Here is a 27,844-nt window from a genome sequence, read left to right on the forward strand (position 1 = left end):
AAGTCATCGCTGACAAGATGGGATTTTAATGAAAGTTGGCTACCTATGCAGTAGAAACGCAAAACACGTCCATAGCGAAGTTTTTTTTAAAAAAAAGTAGGAAAACTACAGCACCCATAATGCATTGGGCTCGACCAGATGATCCAAAAATGCGGAAGTTGTACGATCTGTAGTTTTTATACAAAAGTCCTGGAGCTGTCAAAAGTGACGCTTTTTATGTCATCCGACACGTTTGGGAATATCTTGGTGGAGGTGACACGTAAAAATAACACACATTGTTCGTTTACTTATGTCGATATTTTAACGATATAAAGTTGGTTGAGAATCTGTGAACTTGCCCTTTAATATTAGAAACAAGCTATAATAAACATGAAATACACAATGAATACATTTAAATTGGCTAGCCTTTATGAAGAGAATATAATAATATTAAGATTTCGTCACCAAGAATATAGAAAACTAAATGTATACACAATGAAATTATGCACCCACGTAATATAATGCAATAAAATGTATTTTTATATACGTTTAGGCTATTTTTATGAATAAAACTTTATATAGCAACAGAAAACAAAAGTAACGGGAATAATAGCAATGTTCAGTAATAAAATATGCAATAATTATGATTTATATCAATATTTACATTTAAAACTACATGATGTAATTTTAGTATATATAAATAACTATATAATAATTGCATTATATACATACTGAATGTATAATTGTAGATTCATGTAACAGAAAAGAAAATAATAAAACAGATGTTACATTGTATACAGAGATATTTAAAAGTCTTAATATCCCCCTCGAGCGGGGAGTCCTCGCGCACCTGGCAACCGCAGCTGGTGTCCCGTCCCGCCTCACGACCGTTTAACCCCTCGCTTCTAAACTTAACCGAATGGGGTGCGGAAAGCCTGTCGGTTCGCTGCAGTAGTCGCGTGTGTTGAGCGTCCAGCGAGAATCCAGTGTCCGAAGGGTCAATCTGCCCCGCTGCTGGAGTCCAACAGATCCACAATGGCGACTCCCAGTCCCAGCAGCAGTTCACCAGCTAGCGCTGCGGGATCCGCCTTACACACGCAACACTTCACAACAATGAGCAACATGCAGGGTAAGAGACGCAAACACCGCGTGACGCGGCTAATGAACGCGTTTAGGCCGCGCGCGCCAGTGTTTACAGTGTCACATGAACGCGAAGCTCCATGATAATGTCTCTCAGAAGTGTCTGAGTGAGTTTGCATGGCTGGTTTCTGAGCTGAGGCTGTAGGCCTGTGCAGTGGCTCGTGTAGGCATCATCATGTATGGCTAACACTGCTGTCTATATGGACAGCTCCCTCACTAGGGTTCTCTTGCTCTTTAGCACCGCTGTAACACAATCATACTGATGATTTATAGATAACGGTGATTCTGATTGATGCCCGTTTATAAGACATTTTGTTGTAGGTAAAATATTTCACTGCACTATTCAGTTGTTTTAGTAAAATTCAAATATATATTTTAATATTCTAAAGCAGATTTTATTTATATTTTGCTTTAATATTAATTTTAGTTAAAGTTTTAGTATTTTGTGGTTATTTTTGTTACAGTTTTAGTTAACTATAATACTGTTATAGTTTAATTTTAGTACATCAACTAAGGGGAATTCTAAAGTATATCCTTGTATTCTAAGGGGAATACAACTAGGGGAAGTCGTGGCCTAATGGTTAGAGAGTTGGACTCGTGATCCAAAGGTTGCGGGTTCGAGTCTCCGGCCGGCAGGAATTGTAGGTGGGGGGAGTGAATGTCCAGCGCTCTCTCCACCCTCAATACCACGACTGAGGTGCCCTTGAGCAAGGCACCGAACCCCCAACTGCTCCCCGGGCGCTGCAGCATAAAATGGCTGCCCACTGCTCCGGGTGTGTGTTCACGGTGTGTGTGTGTTCACTGCTGTGTGTGTGCACGCGTGATGGGTTAAATGCAGAGCACGAATTCCGAGTATGGGTCACCATACTTGGCTGAATGTCACTTCACTTCACTTCACTAAAAATGAAAAATGTTGCAACTAGCTGAAACTAAAAGTTTTTATATTTTCTACTCGTGTTAATTTAGTTATAGTTATAATTTGAGTTGATTGTAGCATGTATTTGCATTAAGATGATCATATCGGGTCAGTCTCATATTATCCAGTGGTCTGATTGTGTTATTATTAAATGAATGATTTCTCCTCTTCATTTAGATTCCAGCACATGCTGGAGGTGTCAGAATGAAACCGGTAAAGCAGCTCACAAACACTTCACACTTATTTACATCATCATCAGTTCAGTTTATACTGAAGCTTGTTTCCACCACAGAATAAAAAAGGTCATTGTGACTTTATCTCACAGTTCTGAGTATTCTCTGATAAATTGCAAGTTTATATCTCACATATATAGTTTCCACCATGAAATAAATAGTTTTTTTTATTTTTTTTGATAAATTGAAAAGTGTCACAGTTTGGACTTCTTTTCTCAGCACTGCTAGATTGTTTATATATAAGTTTATATCTCACAATTGTCTGAACTGTGCGACACCAAGTCAGAATTATGAGATTAAAAGTCACAATTACCTTTTTAATTATTTTATGACAAATAAGCATCCATACATGTATCATCATTTGCATGGATTTTCTACATTTTAATTTTTTTCCATTTTCTTTAGGATTTCAGATCAATCTTTCTGGAGTAACCCAAAGTAAGCTGGTTTTCTGTGCTGTTATAATGGTTTGCTTCACTTCTCTCCTGAAAATACAGTGTGGTTTCTGCTTTAGATGCAGTTAATACCAAAATGAACAACATATGAATGAAATATCGTAAATAATTGACATGAAATCATGATTAGTGCTTGCCTTCGCTGTAGATAAATAAACTTCACTTCACCAAGCCACACAGTTTTCTGAAATCATCTCATATTTTGATTTTCCGTTATTTCCATATTCATTTCTTTCTGCATGCTTTGTTAAATTAGGTTTTTTTTTAGTTTTTTAATACAAAACATAAAAAAAGTCTCCATTACACTTAGCAAAGCAATCTGAAGTTAACGTTTTTTTTTTGGTTTTTTTTTCTTTTACAGGCAAACGCAAAGCACTTAAGTTAAACTTTGCGAATCCGCCAGTCAAAACGACCACCCGACTCCCCATCACGACAGCTAACCCTCCGTTCCAGAATCCACACATGTGAGATTTCATTCACTGCTAATGATTTGTTAAAGGTCACATGGGTAGTTTTTATGTTGAATATCCTGGCACTCCAATCAGCCAATGGCATGAGTTTGTGGGTGGGACAATATCGGGAAGTTTGGGAAACCTGTTTGGCAACAGTCACAATTTTTGCAGTTCCGTTTGGTCATGGTTTCATGAGTTTGCTCTGTAGTTTCTGTGTGTAAAAGCAACTGAATCATGCGTTTCAGAGAGCGGCTGCGGACGCACAGCATCGAGTCCTCAGGGAAGCTGAAGATTTCTCCAGAGCAACATTGCGACTTCACGGCCGAGGACCTCAAGGACCTGGGGGAGATCGGGAGAGGAGCTTACGGATCCGTCAACAATATGGTGCACAAACCCAGCGGACAGATCATGGCTGTCAAGGTGATTCACATTATATGTGCTGTATAATCAATTCTCAAAATATCAGAATTATCCAGCAGAAATTACTGGAGTCTGGGAACATTGGAAAATGGAATGGAATAATTGAGACACCTTTAAGGCCCTGATATACTTCAAACGGAGTTCGTTTTCATTCTTCGTTTTGGGGGCAAAAATAAGTTTGAAAAGGCTGAGTCGCTTTTCAACCGTCGCGGTATACTGTTTTCCCCCGCGCTGCAGGAAGCAAGGTGTATATTAATGTAAACATGTCGCGACGCTCGCGCGTCAATCAATCAAATTTTATTTATATAGCGCCATACAACAACCTAAAAGGTGCCCAGGGCGCTTTCCAGTATAAAAACAAGAAACACAGTAGACAGCAATAAATAAAAGCACAAATATACATAAAAACAACAATCGAGTCAGTGGCTACATATCAAAAGCTTGTCTGAAAAGATGTCTTCAACTGCGATTTAAAAACACACAACTCAGTGATGTTTCGAAGCTGTCCCGGAAGTGCGTTCCACAGCTTTGGGCCCTGAACGGCAAATGACCGGTCACCAAACTTTTTATAATTGAACTTGGGTGTGACCAGCATGATGTGTTCAGAGGAGCGTCTGCCCTAAACACAACAACGATGCAATGAAGGTTTATCTTATTAAACTGGATAAATTATGACATGTTTTTATATTTTATGTGTTGTCATAATTTGATAAAACAAAGGTTTGATAAGGTAGCATGATTTCAGCACGAAAAACATGATAATCAGAACGAAAACAGACGTTTTTAGCAGGTACGAGCTGAAATGCATATTTTTCTTGATAACAGAGGTCTAGGGGCTATATAACTACCATACAAGTTTCAAATCAGTCAGTCCACAGTAAAGTGCACACAGCCTGCATAAAGTAGCTGTGTTTTTCCCTTGTGACTTCCGTAAAAATGTGACGTCCGATCTACTCAGTCACCGCCTTCAGTCACCACCCCGAGCACCGCCCACCGTCGTTTTGCCAAACCCCCAGACAGCATCATTGCTGAGCAGCAAACATGTAGAAAAGTTTAACTTTTAACGGACGAAACTAGATCGGCTGACCTGTAACGTTATACTCTTCACTCAAAGGATGGACGATCTGACAGGATTGTTACTATGAGGTGGATCATGGCTAACATGTATAGTAAAGACAAACTCACCGTGTCTATCTAGTCATGATGAACATGTAAATACATTTCAATTTCAGCAGGCAACTGTTTTTACAGCTACCTTATTATTCCAGCCACAATTAATCACAACAATGTATATACAATTACAAATGATTATATATAAACCGTCAGTTTGTTGTTTTACACGCATGCACACAGACATTATTTCATGCATGACAGTCGTGAGATGCAAGAAATCTTTAGACACGCCCATAACAACAAAAGACAATACTTTTGTAGGAAACTTTTTCCTCGTCGAAGCAGAGACCAGGAGACGTTGGGATATCTTTCAAGCAGAAGTTACTCTTTATTGAGAACTCGCTGTGCGTCGCTGCAGTCATCCAAGTCTGACTATATCGCAGCACAGAACAGTTTATACCTTTCAAGTTTATACCTGGCAGTGGCAGCAGGTATGCAATCAAATTTCTAATTTGAGGCTGTATTACATCGATTCTGGCATCCAACATCACAACAAGATGATATTTTCAGCTCCTTATGAAGCTGAATCTGCACTGGTTTGTTTTGCTTCCAGTTTACCGCGGTGACGTAATTGTGACGTCAGCCCTACATGACCCTAGTTACCTGTGGTTGGCCTAGCCGTGCGTCACTCAGAAAACAACAGGCCAATCAGAAGAGAGGCTCATGAATATTGAATGAATGAATGAAGCATTTATAGAGCGCTTTATTGTGTATTGCTGTACACCCAAAACGCTTTACAATCATGTTGGGGGGTCTCTCCTCAACCACCACTTGGATGATGCGACGGCAGCCACAGCACAACGGAGCCAGTGCGGTCACCACAAACCAGCTACAGGTGGAGAGGAGAGAGAGTATAGAGCCAATCAAGTGGATGGGGATTATTAGGCCAAATATTAATATATTAATTAGACAGGCCAAATCGACCTATACTTAGCAGAGCTCATGAGAGAAGAGCTGTAAAAATACATTGAGATGGTTTTTGGTACTTATACCGTGAATATATATTCTTAAGGACATCAAAACCTAAAATAAAAAACTCCAGAAAAGTGTACAATATGGGACCTTTAAAGAAACAGGCACGGAAATGAGAGTGTTTCTGCTTCCATTCCAATTAGGCATTTTCAAAGTGATGATATAAATGATCTGTGGGGTATTTTGAGCTGAAACTTCACAGACACATTCTGGGGACACCAGAGACTTATATTACATCTTGTAAAAAGGGGCATAATATGTCTCCTTTAAGTGTAATGACCTACTTTTGATTAATTCATCCAAACTTTGACAAATTCAGTGACATTCCGTGCTAAACTGTATTGGATTCCGAGATTCCGTCCGTGATTTCTGTATCGTGGAAATCATAGGGGCGTACACGTCAAGAACCGGGTTGACCGGGTACTCTGTACCACCAGTGCTTAAAAAAAAAACCTGGTACCTTGATGTTTTCATTGTTTTAGTACCGACTTGGTACCGAAGTACCGGGTCTTTTGACAACACTAGTTTCTATATAAAAATCAACTATTCAATTAAATCTATTAAATTAATAGTTTTATATTTCACCATCATTTTTAAATTTTTTTAATTTGCAATGCTTCATGGGATTATAGTTCCCAGTCTTGTATCTTTGTGTTTTTTTTCTCCTGATGTTTAAATTTTCCTGTTTCAAATCAAAGTCTGTAATGTTGTGATCCTCCTCATTGGTACATAGCTTTTAATGCTTTAAGACGTTTTTAAACACCCTCTGTGAAAAATACTTCAGGAACCAGCGTCGCGGAAAAAGTGGACGGCGCAAATACACTGTATAGAAAAACCCATGACCAACAGATTTGATAGAGCTAAGAGGAAAATGATCTTGATTGTAGCCCATGTGCTTGTCCTGATATTATCAAACGCGTGAATGCGCCACCTAGAGTCAGACACACGTCACTGCACCGGGATGAGACTCGCCAAACCTGGTTTAGATTTAGGTTGGAAAATAAACTAATAGAATTCAGCACAAATTGAATCTGGTTTTCATCAATAATTTGATAATTGAAGAAATGCTTGCGATCTTCCGGTTAAATCTGACATCATCTGTGTGTGATGAATCTGACCTCAGTCTTCTTGCCTGCGCTGCAGCGGATTCGCTCCACGGTGGATGAGAAGGAGCAGAAACAGCTTCTGATGGATTTAGATGTGGTGATGAGGAGCAGCGACTGCCCGTATATCGTCCAGTTCTACGGAGCCCTGTTCAGAGAGGTGACGCAGACACGCCGCTCTTCTCAGTGTTCGAATGACTGTTATTGTGTTTGCTGTTTTCTAACAGTACTGTTTTTGTGTCTGTCTTCAGGGCGACTGCTGGATATGTATGGAACTAATGTCTACCTCCCTCGACAAATTCTACAAATATGTATATTGTTCATTAGATGATGTGATTCCAGAGGAAATATTAGGCAAAATTACATTAGCAGTAAGTCACTTATCTTCTATATTAACACAAGCTTATGTGTTAATAATAAAGTAATAATTAATAATTAAAATTAATAGATATGAATACATTATTAATATAATGATGATCAGTTATAACAAAATAAAAATATATAATTTGTATTAGTAATTACAACAACTAATAATAATGTTTATTATTATTGTTATTATAAATAATGATTATGATATTTGTTATTATTAGAACAAAATGTATATAACCTTTATTAAACTTAATATATTACTAATTAATGTTGGAATTATATTAAATATATTTTGTTATAATACAATTTATGAAATAGTGCATATATAATTTATTATTATTAGTAGTAGTATTGTTGTTGTAAGCAATAATTATAATTAATGAAACCTAATACATGATAAAGATAGTAACAATAATACTTTTATAATAACAGTATATAATGTACTTTTAATATTTTTAACAACAGTGATAATAATAATAATTATTAATGTAAGTAATGATTATAAAAAAATTATAATAATAATATTTTGTTATAATCATTAACTTTTTTTGCTCACCTGCCACTGTGGCTAGTGGTTTTCCAAATTTACTAGCCATTCAGCATTTTCACTGGCCACAATTTTGTTGTTGGGAAATTACGTTTTATATGATTTAATACTGCATACAATTTATTTAAATTGATTTCCAGGTCATTTTTGACCTATTTAAAGGGCATATTTCCCTAACTGGGTTAAATGCATGCATCATCTTTTATATCAAATTCTTACATTTTAGTAATAATTTCAGTTAATATAATAAGATAATATAGCGCTGTTACCAATCATATAAAATAAGTATCTACAAAATCGATCTTTCCGCTGCAGAAGAAACAGAAGTGACTGGAGCGGTATTCAGATACATTTATACAGACAGTTCAATTTAGCTGAAATATAGCATGAATGTAATAACACTGCATGCAAAATTATAACAGCATAAATAACGTGAGCTCAGTGTTTAAAAAAAAAAATTATATATATATATTTTTAATATACAATTATGAAATGTAAAAAATGCAAAGATAAGCTACTATGGAAGTAAACCGCCAGTAGGTGGCATCTTAATTAATGAGTCATTGAAGCATGCCTTCAAAGGAGTCGTTCAGACAGCTGAATCAAGAATGAAGCAAGTGCCTGTCCTTATGAATGGACCACTGAATCATTGACTCCAATGATTCAAAATTCAAGGGATCTTCCCTCTCTTGGTCGTGTCATGTTACATAACTTACATATATGCTGTGAGTTATGAATATAAAAACGAAGTTATAAATTTTATGTTTCTTCTGTGTGCAGTTGCATTCATTTATTTTGATTTCTCCATGAGATTGTCTCACATAGACAGGCTGCGTGAGCTTCAACTGGCGCGACCTTATTACTGATTATACATGATCAATCGCCGTTTACACCGAATTATTCAAATCAGAACCATTCTCGCCGAAATGTCAGTGCATTTAGATGTTTTAATCAGATTAGTTGTCTGGTCGAGCAAGTAAAATTCTCTTCTTTCACTTGCCCCTTCAAAAAATATACTTGTCCCGGATAAACATTAATGTTGAGCTGTGTTACTGTATTTAAATTCAACCTGCCGGAGTGGCTAGTGGGACCGTGTTACCCGCCACCGCTGAAATCCACCCGCATTCGGCAGGTCAAGCCCTGGTTGTAATTAATTGTATTAAATATAACACGTAGTATTATTATTAATATAACTGATTTTAACACTTGATGCATTTATTATTGTTGTTGTCACATTCAGCTAACTTTTTTTTTTGTAGACTGTGAAAGCACTGAATCACTTGAAAGAAAACTTGAAAATAATCCACAGAGGTGAGTGGCCAAGCATCAACACGTTTAAAGCTGGGTGAAGCAATTACCCCATTACATCAATTGTAGCTTTTTGAATACGGTTTTTGCAGCGAGTTTTCTGAGCCTCGGTGTCATTATCTGAAGTGAATGCTTGAATTGTTCTTTTACCGTGTTTTTCAGACATCAAACCCTCCAACATTCTCCTGGATAGAAACGGCAACATTAAGCTTTGTGATTTTGGCATCAGCGGGCAGCTGGTCGACTCCATCGCCAAGACCAGAGATGCTGGCTGTAGACCATACATGGCTGTGAGCATCATATTCTGCTCCTCTAATAAACGTGATGTGTGCTTACAGCATATGATGATGTTACTGTGTTGTTGTAGCCTGAACGGATCGACCCCAGCGCCTCCAGGCAGGGCTATGATGTCCGCTCGGATGTGTGGAGTTTGGGAATCACGCTGGTTCGTCTCGTTCTCTCTTCTACTCCCTCATATACACATGTAATAATTAGGAATGTAATGCGATCAAAATGAATAATTAATCTAATTAATTGCACATCACTATGGGCTGAGAAATGACCCCACAATAATCCTTTCAAGTCATAATTGTGTTAAATGTGATAAGCTAGACATTACAAACAAGACAGAAATATTTTGATTCAACAAAATCATAAAAAATGTGTATTAATGCTTTTTTTGATTGATTATTGAAAATGGCGAGTCACTCACTCAACCAATTAATTCAGAAATGAAGCGAGTGACTGAATCATTAACTCACTCAACCTCTGTCTTACGATACTATACCAGCTGAAGAATCACGATACCAAGTAGTATCAATTTCATAAATAGATGTAAATGAAAACAGACAAGATTTTCCTCTGAATACGTCATTAATGTGAATGAATGACTGGCTATAGTTATCCATGAAATGATGTAAACAAAACTCATCTTAGCACTGCACAGAAGTTCAAGTTCAAGTTCAAGTTGAGCTTTATTGTCTCAATAAAGAAGCTGCATGAAGTGACATTTAGATGTGGTTTTTATACATTTAGACTGTATTTATAATTGCAAAAATAATGTTATGAGATTAATGTTTTAACCTGTTAACTGTCACCCGTCCCCTCAGCGGGACACCTAAATTTACTTCACTATTTTACAATTAAATCCTAATCTAATCAAACTATACAAACGATATATCATTGGAAAGGTCTAAGACTCCTAAATAGATATTGTTCCACCTTTTTTGTTAAAAAATGATGTAGGAAACTAATGGATTAATTTATGACAAGAGTGCACCTGAAAAATCTACATCATAACAGGAGTTCTGACATTTTTCCTAGTTGCCTTTTTCCCTCTCACGCTTTAGAAATCATAAGAAATGATATAGTTGAAAACTTAATCTCAAAATTCATCCTTTGAAACCCATTTTAAAATCAGACATTGCATTACCATGGAAATGGTACATAAAAATCATGTTACAAAATGTTTTCGTTCATGAATTATAAACATTTAAGTTTGAATAGTGCTCTATAATCTCTATGTTCAAAACTGTGAGTGACAGTTAAGGGGTTAAATATAAAACTCTGAATATAGAAATATGTTGGAAAAGAATTAGGGCTGCACGATATTGGAAAAAACTCAAATTGCGATATTTGGAAAAAAAATGATCTTGTAGGTGAATAAATCAGCATAGAAAATAAGCAAATTAAAGCATAGATAAATATAATAGAAAAGTTATACAAATGAAATAAACGGTGCTTTATATTCTTCAGGTAAGTCTAAGTTTTCAGGTACAGAAATTGAATAATCAAATGTAAAATAACTGCATAGTCTTCACTGTATAAATGAAATCTAATAAATCTGTAAAGCTACAAAAGTGATTTGTCTCTGTGTTTTGTTATTCGATTAACATTCACGACACCGAAAGCCTAAGGAACATTAAACTGCTGTTTTTTTCATAATAATTGCACTTAATTAACCTGTTAATTTAACGGCTCTAGTACTAAAGCACCAGCTCCTCTGCTTTAACATTGTGAATGTGTTTGTGTTGCAGTACGAGCTGGCGACGGGGCGCTTCCCGTACCCCAAATGGAACAGCGTGTTTGATCAGCTGACGCAGGTGGTGAAGGGAGACCCGCCGCATCTCAGCAACTCCGAGGAGAGACAGTTTTCACCCAAATTCATCCAGTTTGTCAATCTATGGTGCGTTCACATGTGGCTGAGCAGTTTTCCTGTGCTTTGAAGGATATGAGTGTTAAAAAAGCATGTGTTTCTTTGCTAAGCAGTCATGTGACGCGTCTTTGTTTGATCATGTGTGTTCCAGCCTTACAAAGGACGAGTCAAAAAGGCCAAAGTACAGAGAACTGCTGGTACGTCAAACCTGTTTGTTCGAACTACAGCCTTTGAACTTATTGATTTTACTTGAAAAGTGTTTCATTCAAAATGCACATCTGACTTGTATAGTTATATTTTTATGGTTTTATTAGTCATAATTTTTAGGGATGCAATATTAGATAAGTACTATATTGTTTCGATTTTTAGATATTTAAATAAAACATAATACATAATTAGTTGTTTTTATGATTTAAAAATAGTAATAATAATATTGTTATAATAACGTTTTTAAACGTATAACAATACATTATACAATATTGTACACTTATTATTGTTAGTAGTAGGAGTATTGTGTGTGTTTTGCTTTATTGTGTGCAGCTTTTGAACTTATTGATTGTACTTGAAAAGATTTTAATTGAAAAATGGACTTCTGTCTTGTACAATTATATTTTTATGTTTTTAATTAAACTTGATTTTTAGAGATGCAATATTGGACCACCAACATATTGGTCGGTAGTACAGTTTTAATTTATTGATTGTTTAATTGATATGAGTAATATTGGAGATTTAATTACGCATGCTAATTTACAAAATCCATATTTTACATGTAGTTGACCTTTGCTGCTCACATAAAATTAATCTTCAAAAACGCTGATAAAAGCAAATCTTAAACTAAAACGTTTTCATTCTGTCTGCATTTTCAGCAGAAAATGCTTTCAGATCTGCATTACAGCAAAATCTTAAATGTAATAAAAACATAATTATAATATTATTATTTACATACCACCCAATAATAATATTTTTGGTATAATAATACTTTGAAAACAATACATCTTGTTTTTATTATTATTATCATTGTTGTTATTTTATGTTATTTAAAAAGGCGAATTTATAAAATAATAAAATGCATAGCGTTAATATTAGTAGATATTATTATAAATTAAATTTAGCAAGATTAACAGTTATTTTCCTGTTTATTAATTTGAGGCTTCTTTGAAACAATCTGTATTGCATAAAGCACTGTATAAATAAAGGTGACTTGACAAAATAGTGTAGCATTTTAATATCAGCCATTTATTGGTTATTCACTATAGCATGAAAATAATGTGTATCAGCTAAAACTGAAATGCCCTGAACGTGTGTTTGTGTTGCTGTAATCGTGCTCTATTTGTGCTGTTCCTGCAGAAGCATCCGTTCATCCTGATGTACGAGGAGCGGATCGTGGACGTGGCCAGCTACGTGTGCAGGATTCTGGATGAAATGCCGGCGTCTCCCGGCTCGCCGATGTATGTCGACTGATGGTGAGCGGCCTGTTGGGAACACAAGACGGTCCGGCCACCATTTGGTGTACATACAGCGCCTCACACGAAACGCACGGCCCTTCACCAGCTCTCATTTCACTGCATTTACCGCAGCACATCCTACTCTTGACATTTGATGCTTTAGTTTGAGTGAATCTCTAATTCTCAGTGCCACATTAAAACGCTTGTGCCACTTTTTGTGCTGTAATGTGGCTTCGCTTCTGTACGCAGTTGGAGAACAAACGTCGGGTGTAGGATTTGTTCTCGTTTGTGAAATGCAAGTCCTGGTGAAGGGTCTGAGTATTTCTACTAGACTCCGTAATTGTATCTTCACTTCAGTGTGAACACATGATTGCGTTCAAAGAGAAATACTTCTCCAAAAACATCTTGTGCGATAAGAATCGGCTCTCATTTAAAAGCCATTTACATCATGGTGTGTAACCAAGCTTCAGATTTAGCAAAACGACCTTTTGAGTTCATTGCATCATGCTACATTCGTATGTATGTGTATATGTGTGTGTGGGGAATCATTTAGAAATATAAAGAAGCAAAACTTGAATTTGCTCATTTAAGACAAAGACCATCAGATAAGTGGATGTGCTTACCAAAATGAATCATAAGAGGAGGAAAAAGCATCCGTGCCGGTGTTTTTCTTCATACGTGTACAGACACATCACGTCACTCTCTCTTTATTTAATGAAGCGGTATGCAAAGGTGTTGCTCTGCATCAATGATATGTGTTAAAGTAGCTTTACTCGCTCAGTATGCAATATAATGTCACGATGATCCAAATGGTTTTCACTTTTATCAAAGAGAATCCAGGCTGGTGTCTGAATGTAGGCGCTGCTCGTCACTGTAAATGTATTTATACAGACTCCACGTCGTCAAATCGGAAGATTCGCAGATTTCCCACAAGCTCACTTTCAGCATGTTTTCAGAGGATCTGGCACGAGTTTTGTTGGTTCGTGTGGGATACGGCTGATAATTCATTCATAGGTCACTCATTTTAAAAGATGCACGGCGTTCATCAAACATCGGTTTGATTGTATAATAACATGGTGCCGGATAGCATTCTTCGAAATCTTTTCAAATGCAGCTTAAGAAATAATAGTGGCACATCACGAATGTGGGGTGAAATAATTTTAAGGACGATGTGTATTATTATATTGTATCAAGAGAGGAAACTATGTACAGAAACAAAATCACTGTGAAAATATTTTACGTGTACAGTGAGAAGAGTAATCTGTAAAAATTGTAAAAGGAAATGTACAGGGATACAGCGTACTATATTTTCAGGTTTGGGTATATATTAACCTCTGACAGCTTTTTGTCGTATACACGTCACAGTTAACATGGACATCAGCTGGCGTTATGAATATGATGAGCGTGTTTGCCTGCAGGTCAGCGGTTTATTGTCATTCTGCTCTGTTAGATCTGAACACACGATGGGCTCAATGCTAGAATAAAACCAATACTCAGCCATTCATCGTCTCGCATTTATTCAACACCACTGCGCAACCTTCAACCGATCATCTGTAAAAGCTGGAGATACATGCATTTGAAGTACCGCCACTGAAAAAACAAATTGGTGTTAGAAACCGTTTTTGCTCAGAAATTCATAGTAAATTTCACAATTACAAAGAAACATTGAATTAAATGTGAAAAGCCGAAAGATTGATATTGCATCTTTGAAAAATCATTTACTACAGTGCACACAGTCTGAAACTATAAATAATCGTTATTAAAAAGCTCAAAAGGAGTTTTTTGTTAGTCATCAAGACTGATGGAGTCTGTTTGTTTTATGTTTGTTTATTGAACTCTGGTACATTAATACAGCGGTGGAGACAAATACTGGGACAGTTTATATGGTAATGTTGTTCAGTGGCCAAGCAGTACAAAAGCTTTCTGTCATATGTATATATTTCCCCCAGGAGAATCAAAAGATCAAGAAATGAGACAAAACCTCCGAGGCGAAGAGTAATAGTGAACATTTGTGCAGCACAGATGCTTTCTGCCATCAGGATCAAAGGAATCCCAGCTTACAATCGAGAAGAAACAAACTATATAAAGGGAAAAAAAATACAAGATCGTAAAGTCACTTCTACTGGGCTGCTTCATTCATTAGCCGATATCAAACATAGAAAAATAAAATCTACAGGATTATGTGACGTTCTTTACACAACATAAAACTTTACACACAATTCATCTTGATTAGAGACCTAATTTCTTAGCTGGTCGTATTAAAAGTACTGTATGAAACTACTTTGTGTAAAAATAGAGTCTCTAATGCTCTACTACGTTTAATAGTGAGTCTTGAATATAAAACAGAGCTTGCTTTGGTCTGTAATGCCCTTGATGCTTATTCACTGAACTAAAACCCAGGGTTTATTGTTTTTACAAAACTATTTATATAAAATTGTCTGAATTATGCTTTGAGTTCATTTGTATTGTAAGGCCTCACGGCTCTAGAAAAGGCACGATAAAGAGATTCACTAAAGCATTCAGTGGCACAAAATATTAATAAAAACCAGTAAATAACAAAAACAAACATATTTCATGAAATGGAAAAAAAAAAAAAATCTATTCACAGTTTAAGCTTTTGGTGAGCTAATTATTATTTATAAAAAATTACTCGGTTTTATTTAGTAATTACTAAATCAGTGACCAGTATTAAAATCTAAAACTAAAGATTTTATTTAAAAAGTTCAAAAAAAAAAAAAAAAAGTCAGGTCCCAAATTTGCCACAGTACAGTTTCACAGTTGATCTTATATAATCTATATATTAGAATTCATTCTTCACAAGTGCTGGTAAAAAGGCCATCACAGTTAGTGATGTATTGCTTTTGATTCAGGATGTTTTGATTGTCATTTAAGATTCATCCAATGTGATTTATTGGACTCCGCGAGGTTTCAGTGAGAAACAGGGATGGCAAGTCAACAAATAAATCAGACAGTATTAAAAACCTACTGTTTGTGTGTCAGAAAATGTCACCACTATAGTAAACATTTGTTTTCACACTTATGTCCTCATTGTTTTAATCACTCTTTTAACTGTGAGTACGCTTACTCTAACTTTTAGTTTTTTTATGAAAAGGAATGTCTCATAAATATATATAAATATGCCAATTAAAAGAAAAGGTTGAAATAAATACATCAGAAGAGAAAGATCCAAAAATGATAAAAACAACTAATAATAATAATAAAAGAAAAGAGCTAATGAATGTTCAAAATAACAGAAGTGGCAGTAATAATAATAATCTAGAATACAAAACAGACTTTGGGGAAAGAAATTAGCTAAATATTAAACTCTTGTTTTTAAGTACTTCAGTTTTGATCTTTTGACCAGAGATGTTGGCTTGATCGTGCTAAAATACAGCTCAATTCTCCAGAGATTTAGTGATTTTCTCTTTCACATGAAGTGTGAGCATTAACATTATGGAAGCTTGTTTCTGCAATGTCATAAAAATAAAAAGATAATTGCTACATCTTATCTCACAATCTGGACTTTTCCCCGCAAGAATCACAAGATAGAATATCAGAATTGTGACAGTCAGCATTACAAGATTTAAACTAAGAATTATGAGATAGAAAGTCGGAATTGCAAGATACAAACTTGGAATTGCAAGATATAAACTCAGAATTGTGAGATACAAACTCGGAATTATGAGATAGAAAGTCGGAATTGCAAGATACAAACTTGGAATTGTAAGATAGAAAGTTGGAATTGTGAGATAGAAAGTTGGAATTGTGAGATACAAACTTGAAATTGTAAGATAGAAAGTTAGAATTACGAGATAGAAAGTTGGAATTGTGAGATAGTTGGAATTGTGAGATACAAACTTGAAATTATAAGGTAGAAAGTTGGAATTGTGAGATACAAACTTGAAATTGTAAGATAGAAAGTTAGAATTATGAGATAGAAAGTTAGAATTATGAGATAGAAAGTTGGAATTGTGAGATACAAACTTGGAATTGTGAGATAGAAAGTTAGAATTATGAGATAGAAAGTTAGAATTATGAGATAGAAAGTTGGAATTGTGAGATAGAAAGTTGGAATTGTGAGATACAAACTTGAAACTGTAAGATAGAAAGTTGGAATTGTGAGATACAAACTTGAAATTGTAAGATATAAAGTTGGAATTGTGAGATACAAACTTGGAATTGTAAAATAGAAAGTTAGAATTACGAGATAGAAAGTTGGAATTGTGAGATACAAACTCGGAATTATGAGATAGAAAGTCGGAATTGCAAGATACAAACTTGGAATTGTAAGATAGAAAGTTGGAATTGTGAGATAGAAAGTTGGAATTGTGAGATACAAACTTGAAATTGTAAGATAGAAAGTTAGAATTACGAGATAGAAAGTTGGAATTGTGAGATAGTTGGAATTGTGAGATACAAACTTGAAATTATAAGGTAGAAAGTTGGAATTGTGAGATACAAACTTGAAATTGTAAGATAGAAAGTTAGAATTATGAGATAGAAAGTTAGAATTATGAGATAGAAAGTTGGAATTGTGAGATACAAACTTGGAATTGTGAGATAGAAAGTTAGAATTATGAGATAGAAAGTTAGAATTATGAGATAGAAAGTTGGAATTGTGAGATAGAAAGTTGGAATTGTGAGATACAAACTTGAAACTGTAAGATAGAAAGTTGGAATTGTGAGATACAAACTTGAAATTGTAAGATATAAAGTTGGAATTGTGAGATACAAACTTGGAATTGTAAAATAGAAAGTTAGAATTACGAGATAGAAAGTTGGAATTGTGAGATACAAACTTGAAATTGTAAGATAGAAAGTTGGAATTGCAAGATATAAAATTGGAATTGCTAGATATAAACTCAGAATTATGAGATAGTTGTAATTACAAGATGAAAAGACGGAATTGTAAAATATAAACTCAAGAAAAAGGTTGAAATGGAGATGAAATGTCACAATTACCTATTTTTAGTACTTATTCTGTTATAAACAAAAAATAAAAACAGAATTGCGAGATGTAAATTCACAATTCAGAGAAAAAAAGCTAAAATTCTGAGATGATATCTTGCTATTCAGACTTTCTTTCTGAAAATTGTGAGGAAGAAGTCAGCATTGTGAGCAAAAAGACGTTATTACAATTTTTTTTTTTTTTATCCCATGACGGAAACAGGCTTTCATATCACATAAAAACCAAAAGTTAGCGCTTTCAAAATAAATTAATGACACGACGTTGACAGGAAAGAATAAAATGCTCATAAAAAGTGTGACATCCTACTGTAAGCTCAAGGTGCAAGTGTGAATTCATATTTACAACAGCACAAGAGAATACATGTGATATACTAGTGTGATGCATTAATATGTGTTTTTCCCACACCACAAATGTGCAGACAAAAAGTAGTATTGAGTTGCTTTCATATATTTACAGACGGATGGTACGGACGTCTCGGCTTGAATCCAATTCCATTTGGAGCTTCTTTCTGTTTCCAGTAATCAAAATATTCTTTGCCAGAATCCACTGTCAAAACAATTCAAGTTTTGATGGAACATGATAAAACAGTATCAAACACTGGATCTGGAGATCTGGGTGTAGACGTGATGTTTCTCCTCACCAGTGCTCCAGGTGCAGGTCCATGGCCGAGTTCAGGCTGATGTCGGTCACGTCCAGGAACTCCGTGTTGAAGATGCTCGGCCCAGACGGAGGCAGGTTGTTGTGGAAGGCGGTGGCGGAGCTGGGCGGAGTCAGATCCAGCCATTCCATTGTCTCCCATGGCGACTCCGTGAAGGTCATTCCGAGGCCGTGACCCTCGGCGGCGACCGCTGAGATCTTTCCGGCCGTTGGCGATACAGGCGTGTCCATCATGTCACGGCTGTTGAATCCGTCGCCCGCCTCCTCCAAGCGTCCGTCCTCGGCAGGCATCTTCAGGATCGCGGCGTCTCCTTGTGTCCGGCTCATGGGGCTCAGCAGCGCCTCCAGATGAGCGTCTCCGTGAGCTGCCGCGTGATCGTACGCGAGCATGGAGGGCGACATGTGACTGTAGTGTCGGTGGAACTTGGACGAAACTGTAAGGTGAGGCACAACTTTGGTTACAGGAGACCTCTCTTCTTTGGCGTTAGCTGGCATTTCTTTAAAACAAGACAATGACACCACAAACAATGACTTTAGTAGTCAATAAGAGCTGGGTGTTACTGTGTGAAATGAGGGGCCTTGTGAGCGTTTCATTTAGGGCTAAAGGGATAGTTCCCCCAAAAATGAAAATTCTGTCATTTATTCACCATCAAGTTGTTCCAAATCTGTAGAAGATATTTTGAAGAATGTTGGTAGCCAAACAGTTTCTGGTGCCCATTGACTTCCATAGTATCGTTAAAAAAAAAAAAAATACTATGGAAATCAATGGCTACCAACTGTTTGGTTACTAACATTCTTCAAGATATCATCTTTTGTGTTCAACAGAAGAAAGAAACTCCTACAGGTCTGGAACAATATGAGGGTGAGTAAATAATGACAAAATTCAAAAGCTGATAAGGAGAGACTCACCTCCGCTCTCAATGAGGACGTCTAGAAGCTCATCCATCTGCTGGCTGCGTGACATCTGCTGCAAGAACATCACAGGATCATTTAATTGTGTTAGTATTTGATGCGGTCAACACATGCTGTGACGCATTCCATGCCTTTGCTTTAACCCTCATAACGCATTTGAGTCTGTTTTGGCCCGGAAGAGATGCATAAAAAATAGGCATAGTTTTTAGTAAGGGAACAAAATTTTCAAATGCTTTAAGATCCTCAAAATACACAGCATTTAGTTGTTTAAGGTTTTTTTTGTTTGGTTTATTTTGACCCGGGCATGTATGGAGTATCATTAGTGTCACAAATACATGTAAAATCATCTATGAAGGTGTGTTAGTGTCTAAACTTCTGTAAACTATATTTAGCCTTTTTTCCCACATCTCTCACACTTTTGGGACTGAATTTTGTTGCTAAACATGAATATGGACCTCTATCAATGAACAACTGCAGTATTGATGCGTGGATGGCGGTTATATCCGCGGGCGCTGCAGATAATCCGTGGGTCGGGTAATAAAAAAATTTGCGGGTGGTTCGCAGGTGGATAAGATAAAACATTAATAATGCAAATATTTACTAGAACACGAGAACATTTAATTTAATTTACTAGAAAATTTTACATTTTCTAGATAGGCTACAGAAATTGAATAAAGTGTAAATTAACATGTTATTCAACAAAACATTTAGTCAAGAGCAGTGAGGGATTTTCTTTTGTTGTTTGATTAACATTAATGACAGACGGCACAGCTTAATCAGGCTGCTGTCACAAGACCTATTTCACGGGTCCAACAGCCTACTGATACACATGCGTATTCTTTCGTAACTGTTTACATTAATGACAAAACTGACAGTGCTTATGAGGATACTCGCCAGGACGACAATTTTGAGTGTATTTGGCCACTTAAGCTCAATAAGATTTGCTTGCAAACTTAACATTAATAAAAAGTGGGTAAATGCAATAGTAACATGGTAATAACATTCAAAACAGATTTTTTTTTGTTTTTCACATTAATGAGAAATTGCTGATCAGATATAGGCTACTATGGTTTTAGTTTAGTTATATAAAATAACAATTCTTTGGGTCCAAACAGACATGGAATGTGAAAACAGTTTACAGATTTTAGATGCATGATGAGGGTTAAGAGTGTGAAATGTATGAACAGATTTTGTAGCTGACTGCATTCAAACACATGTACTGGAACTGTTACGCTTAGACTTGTTGGCAAATGCTTGTTTTTGCAGGCGCTTTCAAGGACAACAATCACTAGAAAGTACAGCAGGGTTTCCCAAACGGAGATCGTGGGTTGATAAAATGCTAATAACTGCTCATATTATATGTAAAACTAAAACATGCATGATTAATCAGAGCGATTATCAAATCAAAGTCAGTGATTTAATTCAATATCTGCATATTCTGTGTTTCAGAGTGAAGTGCAGCACTGTGTTCATGCTATCAGCTCATGATCCGGTGTTTTCAGCAGTGAACTCCATCACTGTATGTGAGTTTAACATGCATCAGGGAACACAATATGTGCTAGCCTTATAATAATATTTACAATAGATAAAATGTATTCGTATTATCATTATTCAATTTGATGGGTTCCTAAAACACCAGGGTGAATGTAATGTTAGACTAAAAACTGGTTTAAGATCATTTTAAAATCCAGCTATAGAGTCCAAATAAAATACTTCCTAATTTGTATAATTTGAAATATTTTGAATGATATTTAATATTTTATTAATAATTAACAATAATAATTTGTCTGACAGAAGTGTTTGGGAATCCCTGCAGTACACTGATGCAGCGCTGTACGTCTCCACGCAGTCAGTAAAGCTGTAGAGACACAGGCAGAATCTCTGAGAGCGTGAGCAGCGAGAGCAGATCCTGAGCTGCTTTACCTGTTTCACTGCATCCTCATAACACGGCGGCCCTTTACTGCCGGAGGCAGGGGGATCTGAGCTACAGAAGGCAGTGCTGGATGTGGGAGACTTGGGCTCAACGTGCCGCGGAGAGAGAGACAGAGCCTCCTACAGGAGACAGGGCCAAATGTTACACCTCTGAGGAGCCAGAGGAGCCCAGCTCTCTGATCAGTGTGTGTGTGTGTGTGCGCAGTCGCACCGAATCTATCAGACGCTTCCTCAGCAGGACGGCCTGACCTCTGACCTCTGACACAGTTACAATAAACACAGCATCCATGTGTGTGGGCATGTGCTGACATCACATGATCATTGAGCAGCACATGTGATTAAACAATCTCAGCAAATACAAACATACAGGACCAGCCAAACATTAGGTGTAATTAGTTTTTAATGTTTTTGAAAGAAGTCCTATCCGATCACTAAGGCTGCATTAATTTGATCAAAAACACAGTTAAAAGAAAGAAAACACTTTTTAAACTAATAATATTTCGATGTTAAAATGTAATTTGTTTCTGTGGTCAAAGCTGAATTTTCATCATTACTCCAGTCTTCAGTGTCACATGATCCTTCAGAAATCATACTAATATGCTGATTTGCAGCTCAAGAAATATTTCTGATTATTATCAATGTTGAAAACAGTTGTGCTGCTTCATATTTTTGTGGAAACCGTGATACATTTTATTTTTCAGGATTCCATGATGAATAAAAATTGCATTTCTTTGTAATAGAAATCTTTTGTAACGATATAAATGTCTTTACTGTCACTTTTGATCGATTTAATTTGTCCTTGATGAATAAAAGTATCCATGTCGTCTTCTTGTGATGACCCCAAGCATTTGAATGGTAATGTATGAACATTCAGCTTTGATCACAGGAATAAATGACATTTTACACGTAGAATTCATTTATTTTATATTGTAGCAATATTACAGTATTTACTGTATTTCTGATCAAATAAATGCAGTCTTGATGTGCAGAAGAGACTTCTTTCAAAAACATAAAAAAATCAGATTTATTCCAAACTATTGACCGTTAGTGTTCATTGGTTGAGACGCATGATTGATACAGGGAATCCTCTTTTAACAGAAGCCCGGTGTATTTGAGACTTACTGTTACAGGAGCCGATCAGAATGTGTGATGTTCTGCTGTGAGTTTGTGTGAGTGATGAATTAGATGAGCGAGTTTGATTCTTCACATACTTTCTGCTGCATGCTGCTGCTCTTGGCTTTGGTGGATCCTCTGGCGCTGATGTTGTTGTCTGATGGATTCTGATGGTAAAGCGGCTGCAGGTTTCTCTGATCTGACGGATACGAGCAGCTCGCCGTCTGTCCTGCGCTCTTCTGCTGTAACTGAGAGATTTCAGCAATCAATGACAAACATCAGTGTCCATGATAAAGAAAAGACAGAATCCTTTACAAAACCAGCTTACCCTTCATGTTAAATATACTTGTGAAAACTTTTTTTTTTTTTTTTTGTGGCAAATTATAACTATAATATTGTCCAGCTCTTTATATAAAGTTGTATATAGAAGAATATCCAACTTTATCCAAATACATTATTACATACCTTGCCTGATTTCTTGTATCATTTCAAAATGTGACTATATTATCGTATACCTCTAATCTGATAAGGCATGATATTAAGATATTATAACCTAACATTCAGGTAAAGCTGTTTTAAAACAAAGTACATTGTGAAAAGTGCTATACAAATAAGTTCAACAAAAAAGTGTAAATCTAATGACATAAGTTTTGCAAGTATTACGTAAAAATTATAACATTTTCCTTCAACTCATGTCAAAGTACACATCTTCAAATAAATGTCAAGATAAAAGATTTGGAAAAATATCATCAAAATATGTTTAAATAACAAAAATATATGAATAATACGAAATCATATTAATTTATAAACGTCATTAAGTTCCAGAAATTTATACTCAATCTTAAATATTTGGAAAAGTACACAATGATTTTATTATTATTATACAACTATAACTATACAAAGTATTATATAAGTACATGAATGCATTTTTTTAAATAAAATTTATTTTTTACAGATATCGTGAAAATATATTTAATTACATTTATATAAAAATATTTATAAATTAATACCATTACGTTTTTGCACCACCTGACATTTTACAAGCTGAACTAACCTTGCTTATATAGATATAATAATGTATATAATAATCTCTATGATATTATTTTCTGTTTATGTCAGTCATGACTTATATTTAGCAAAAAAATTGTCAAATAATAAGCAATTTTTTTAAATATAATTTCAATAAAAACAATATTGTATTGTATTTATTTAGTTAGTTTACCACCCAAAAATATCAAATTAATTATAATTCAGAGATGAAAATGTCTTAGCTATTTATGGCAGAGGTGTGTTTGAGTCATTGTGTGTATGAACAGCATTTGTATTTCTGAATCATTGTTATTTTAGTATCACTGAGATACTATTACAGTTTTGGTTAGGATTTTGAATTATTTTTTTTTTATTATTTCTGCTTTCATGTTACTTTTAGTTCAAAATATCAGTAATTTTGTTGTGCCCTTTTATTTTTTAAAATGTCCATATAGTTTTTATTTCAATTTAGTTTTAGATATTTTAGTACATTACATAAACATTAAAATGAAAAATGTTGCTTTGGCAACTCACTGAAATGAAATAAGTTTAAGGTGTCTTATATTTTGTTTTATTTCAGTTAAGATTTATTTGATTTGAAGTAATGAAAACACATGAATGGTTTTAGTTGTAGTTAACTATAATAATTGTGTTGTGAATGAATGAAGATGAACTGAATTCTAAATCACTATGTTCTTGTCTATAACTGTAAAGCTGCTTTGAAACCATCTGTATTGTATAAACTGCTATAGAAATCAGTGTGACTTGACAGATGTGTGTACAGACGTGGATCACCTGTACGTTGCGTGCGGCTCTGCTTGCGTTCTGAGGCAGCGTGTGCGAGTCTCTCAGCAGGTACGGCTGGCCGGGAGACGAGGGGCAGCTGGAGGGTTTGGTGACGGGCGAATCTTCAGGAGAACACTGAGGGCTCAGGAACGCAGACAGGCCGGCGGGGCTTGCAGATGACGGCGGCTCCATGCAGTGCGGCGCAGCGTGCAGATCGCAGTGAGCCATGCAACCGCCTTTCATCTGCTTGGCAGCCAGAGGACAGCTGGACGCCACCTGCTCCTGCTTGACGGACACGCCGTAGAACTGCTGCATCTGCGCAGGAGGCTGCAGATGCATCATGTGCTGCGGCGGAGCGGGACAGTCCTGCATGCGCTTCCTCTTGTGCAGCTGCATGCGCAGCTCCTCCACCTGCCTCTGCTCCTGGTGCAGCTTCCACGTCAGCTCCTCAATCACCTTCTGCTTCTCCACTAGCATCTTGTCCTTCTCGGCGTCCGGTCCCAGCGCGCTCTGGGCCTCGTCTGCGCTCAGCTGGGCTGGCGACGGCTGCAGGCCAAACTGCGGCGAGGACATGGTGACATCGCTGAAGCTGTCGGGCAGTGAGCCGCTAACAGAGAGATCGGACGAGGCCGGAGAGATGGGCGGCGTGGAGCCGCTGCTGCAGAACGGGTAGAAGCTGGCGCTGTGCGACTGGTAGGACGAGAGCGAGCTGGTGGGCGTCACGGGGAATGTGGCTGCGCTGACGTCTGCAGAAGCTGCTGGAGAGGCGCAGCTGGAGTCTTTGAAGGGCCGCAGACGCTCTATGAGCGCCGTCTTAGTGCCGGACACGGGCAGACCGCGGATCCGCAGCTGCTGCCTGAGTTCAGACACCTGGCAACACACAACACAGTGAGGCAAACAATTCCAAGTAGTTCAACTTAAAAACTGTAGTTGCTGCGTTAAATGTTTAATCATCATAATACATTTAAAATTTGCATACTGTTTTCACATTCTGGGTACGTTTGGACCCAAATAAGACCCAATATAAATTCTTTATATTCTAGAAATTTTTTTGCAACTTCAAATTACACATGAACACACCATTTTGTCTATACTGTTGAGGATTTTTTTTGAATATATAATTGTATGAAAATGATAAGAACATATAATCTTACAATTACTAGGATAAATCCATAGGAACGAATAGAATTTAATTAAATTTTATAACTCATGATTGCTCAAATTTTTTATTTTACTTGCATAAACATGTAAAACTAAAATTTAAATGGATATAGATCTTAAAAAACAAGTGTAAAAAATAGATTAATGAATGAATGATGTGTATTTAAGAATTTAAAATAGGGGGAAATATTATGAAATAAATGTTTTTCTCTAATACACATTGGCCACAATTAACGGCACCCTTTAATTCAATACTTTTTGAAACCTCCATTTGTCAGTTTAACAGCTCGAAATGTTCTCCTATAATGCCTGATGAGGTTAGAGACCACCTGACGAGAGATCAGAGACCATTCCTTCATCCAGAATCACTCCAGACCCTTTAGATTCACAGCTCCATGATGGTGCTTCTTCTCTTCAGTTCACCTCACTCATTTTCTACAGGGTTCAGGTCAGAGGACTGGAATGGCCAGCAGAAGCTTGGTTTTGTGCTCAGTGACCCATTTTTGTGTTGTTTATGAGGTTTGTGTTTGGATTATTGTACGTTTGGAAGATTGCTGCTAAAAAGCTCATTTTTTTAGTTTCATCTGACCATAGAAGCCAGTCCTATTTGAAGTTCCAGTCGTGTCTGATAACTGAATATGCTGGAGGTTTTTTTTAGATGAGCTAGGAGAATTTTTCTTGAAACCCTTCCAAACAATATGTGGTGATGTAGGGGCTGTTTGATAATTGTTTTTAAGGTTTTCTGACCCCGAGACTCAACTATTTTCTGCAATTCTCGAGCTGTGATCCTTGGAGAGTCTTTAGCCACTCAAACTCTCCTCGTCACCGTGCATTAGGATGATATAGACACACGTCCTCTTCCAGGAAATTTCGTAACATTTTCTGTTGATTGGAAATTCTTAATTATTGCCCTGATGGTGGAAATGGGAATGTTCACTGCTTCAGCTCTTTTCTTAAAGCCACTTCACTAATTTGTGAAGCTCAATTATCTTTTACTGGACATCAGAAATATATTCTTTGGTTTTTCTCATTGTGATGGATGATTAAGGGAATTTGGGCTTTGTTTTCCCTCCTATTTATATTTATGTGAAACAGGAAGCCAGGGCTGGATAATTTCATGTTCATAATCACCCTGGAGTGCTCAAAATTGTGAATATGAATGGGAATATACTTCAGAGATATTTTATTCATAAGAATTTCTAGGGGTGCCAATAATTGTGTCCAACGTGTGTTTGAGAAAAACATTTATTTCATAATGATATTTCCCCCCATTTTAAATTCTTGTTATCCAATGAAAGGTTAGATTTTTGTGATTTTTTTAAATAAAAGATCAAAAGGATTAACAATGCAGATTAATTTTCACAGCCTTCTTTGATCATATTTACCAAGGGTGCCGATATTTTTGGCCATGACTGTATTTAAACATAATTTAAACACATCAGCTGGTTTAGAATGCTGATGCCCATTAGTGAGACCTGTAGTGTTTTGCCTTAAATGACACACACCTTCCTCTTTAAAATCTACAAACTTCTTGTTTCCCGTCCAGATCTTTAACCCCTTCATCACATCATGACGTGTCAAAGCGCAGCACTGACCTTCAGGTCGTCCAGGTTGGCGGGCAGCGGTCCGGGTCTGACGGGGCTGATGGACGGGTTGCAGTAGCTGCTCTTCACTGGAGACGAGGAGCTGCTGCTGGTCTGGACGCTGGACGCACATGATGACTGCTGTTCACCGGATGCCCTGTTACACACACAATTATGCTTCTCAAGATCAGAAAATTGCCTAAATAATTACATTATTTTGAAAACATTTTTATAAATACTTCTGTTCAAACGTTTGATGTCTGTAAAATTTTGAATGTTTTTCAACTTCCGCTGCACTTGAGGCTGCATTTATTTGATCAAAAATGCAGTAAAAAAAAAAAAAAAAACTGTAAAATTGTGAAATATTATTAAAAATAACTATGTTTTCTATTTGAATATATGTTAAAAAGTAACTTATTGCAGTGATCAAAGCTGAATTTTCAGCATTTCTCCAGTCTTCAGTGTCACATGATCCTTCAGAAATCATTCTAATATACTGATTTGCTGCTCAAGAAACAATATTATTGTTATTATTATAAAAAAAAAAGTTGCGCTGCCAAATATTTTTCGAGGAAACCATCATATTTTATTTTTCAGGATTATTTGCTGAATTGAAAGTTCAAAAGAACAACATTTATTTGAAATAGAAATCTTAATGTCTTATAAAAGTCTTTACTCTCATTTTTGATGCTCAATGCATCCTTGATGAATAAAAGCATTTCTCTTTTTTAAATCGTACTCATAAATGCACACTATTATTCAAGTGCTTGGGGTTGGTAAAGACCGAAATGTCAAGTGTGTAAAAAATTAAACTCAAAAAGTCTGAAGCAGAACAGAATTCCACTCTTAATCCGAGGAAAGTTTCATAGTAAAAAATTCATCAAAACTTCCATCTTCATTTGAGCCTTTAACTCTAGCACTCTCTATTCTAATTGTATTTTATATATTTGTTTTCTTTTTAATAAAAAAAACCACAAGCCCCATAACATGTGCACTCTCTATTCTATTTCTATTCTATCTACTTGTTTTCTTTTT

The 27,844-nt window shown here is 36.2% G+C and overlaps 2 protein-coding genes across 3 annotated transcripts in view; one reads left to right on the forward strand and one right to left on the reverse strand.

The window, feature by feature from the left end:
• map2k4b (mitogen-activated protein kinase kinase 4b) lies at positions 1–27,791 on the forward strand. Its single transcript, XM_079397485.1, has 14 exons — positions 1–1,108; positions 2,213–2,248; positions 2,674–2,706; positions 3,085–3,187; positions 3,421–3,595; positions 6,884–7,003; positions 7,095–7,214; positions 9,019–9,070; positions 9,230–9,357; positions 9,435–9,512; positions 11,104–11,252; positions 11,374–11,419; positions 12,570–12,685; positions 26,773–27,791. Exons 1-13 carry the CDS (start codon positions 1,015–1,017, stop codon positions 12,681–12,683), a joined length of 1,248 nt encoding a protein of 415 aa, XP_079253611.1. The 5' UTR covers positions 1–1,014; the 3' UTR covers positions 12,684–12,685; positions 26,773–27,791.
• myocd (myocardin) overlaps positions 17,820–27,844 on the reverse strand; it is a 105,834-nt gene continuing 95,809 nt past the window's right edge. Inside the window, exons 9-14 of one of the 2 annotated variants that reach the window (XM_079397484.1) lie at positions 26,822–26,966; positions 24,075–24,935; positions 22,349–22,492; positions 19,203–19,260; positions 18,277–18,790; positions 17,820–18,182 (exon numbers count right to left, since the gene is read on the reverse strand). In XM_079397484.1, coding sequence (XP_079253610.1) covers positions 18,158–18,182; positions 18,277–18,790; positions 19,203–19,260; positions 22,349–22,492; positions 24,075–24,935; positions 26,822–26,966 — 1,747 coding nt within the window. In that variant the 3' untranslated portion in view covers positions 17,820–18,157. Of the gene's footprint in view, positions 18,791–19,202; positions 19,261–21,128; positions 21,258–22,348; positions 22,493–24,074; positions 24,936–26,821; positions 26,967–27,844 lie in introns of both variants that reach the window. The other variant, XM_079397483.1, reaches the window with a different exon arrangement.

The sequence above is a fragment of the Barbus barbus genome (assembly GCF_936440315.1).
Source record: "Barbus barbus genome assembly, chromosome: 38".
NCBI classification, from domain to species: Eukaryota; Metazoa; Chordata; class Actinopteri; order Cypriniformes; family Cyprinidae; genus Barbus; species Barbus barbus.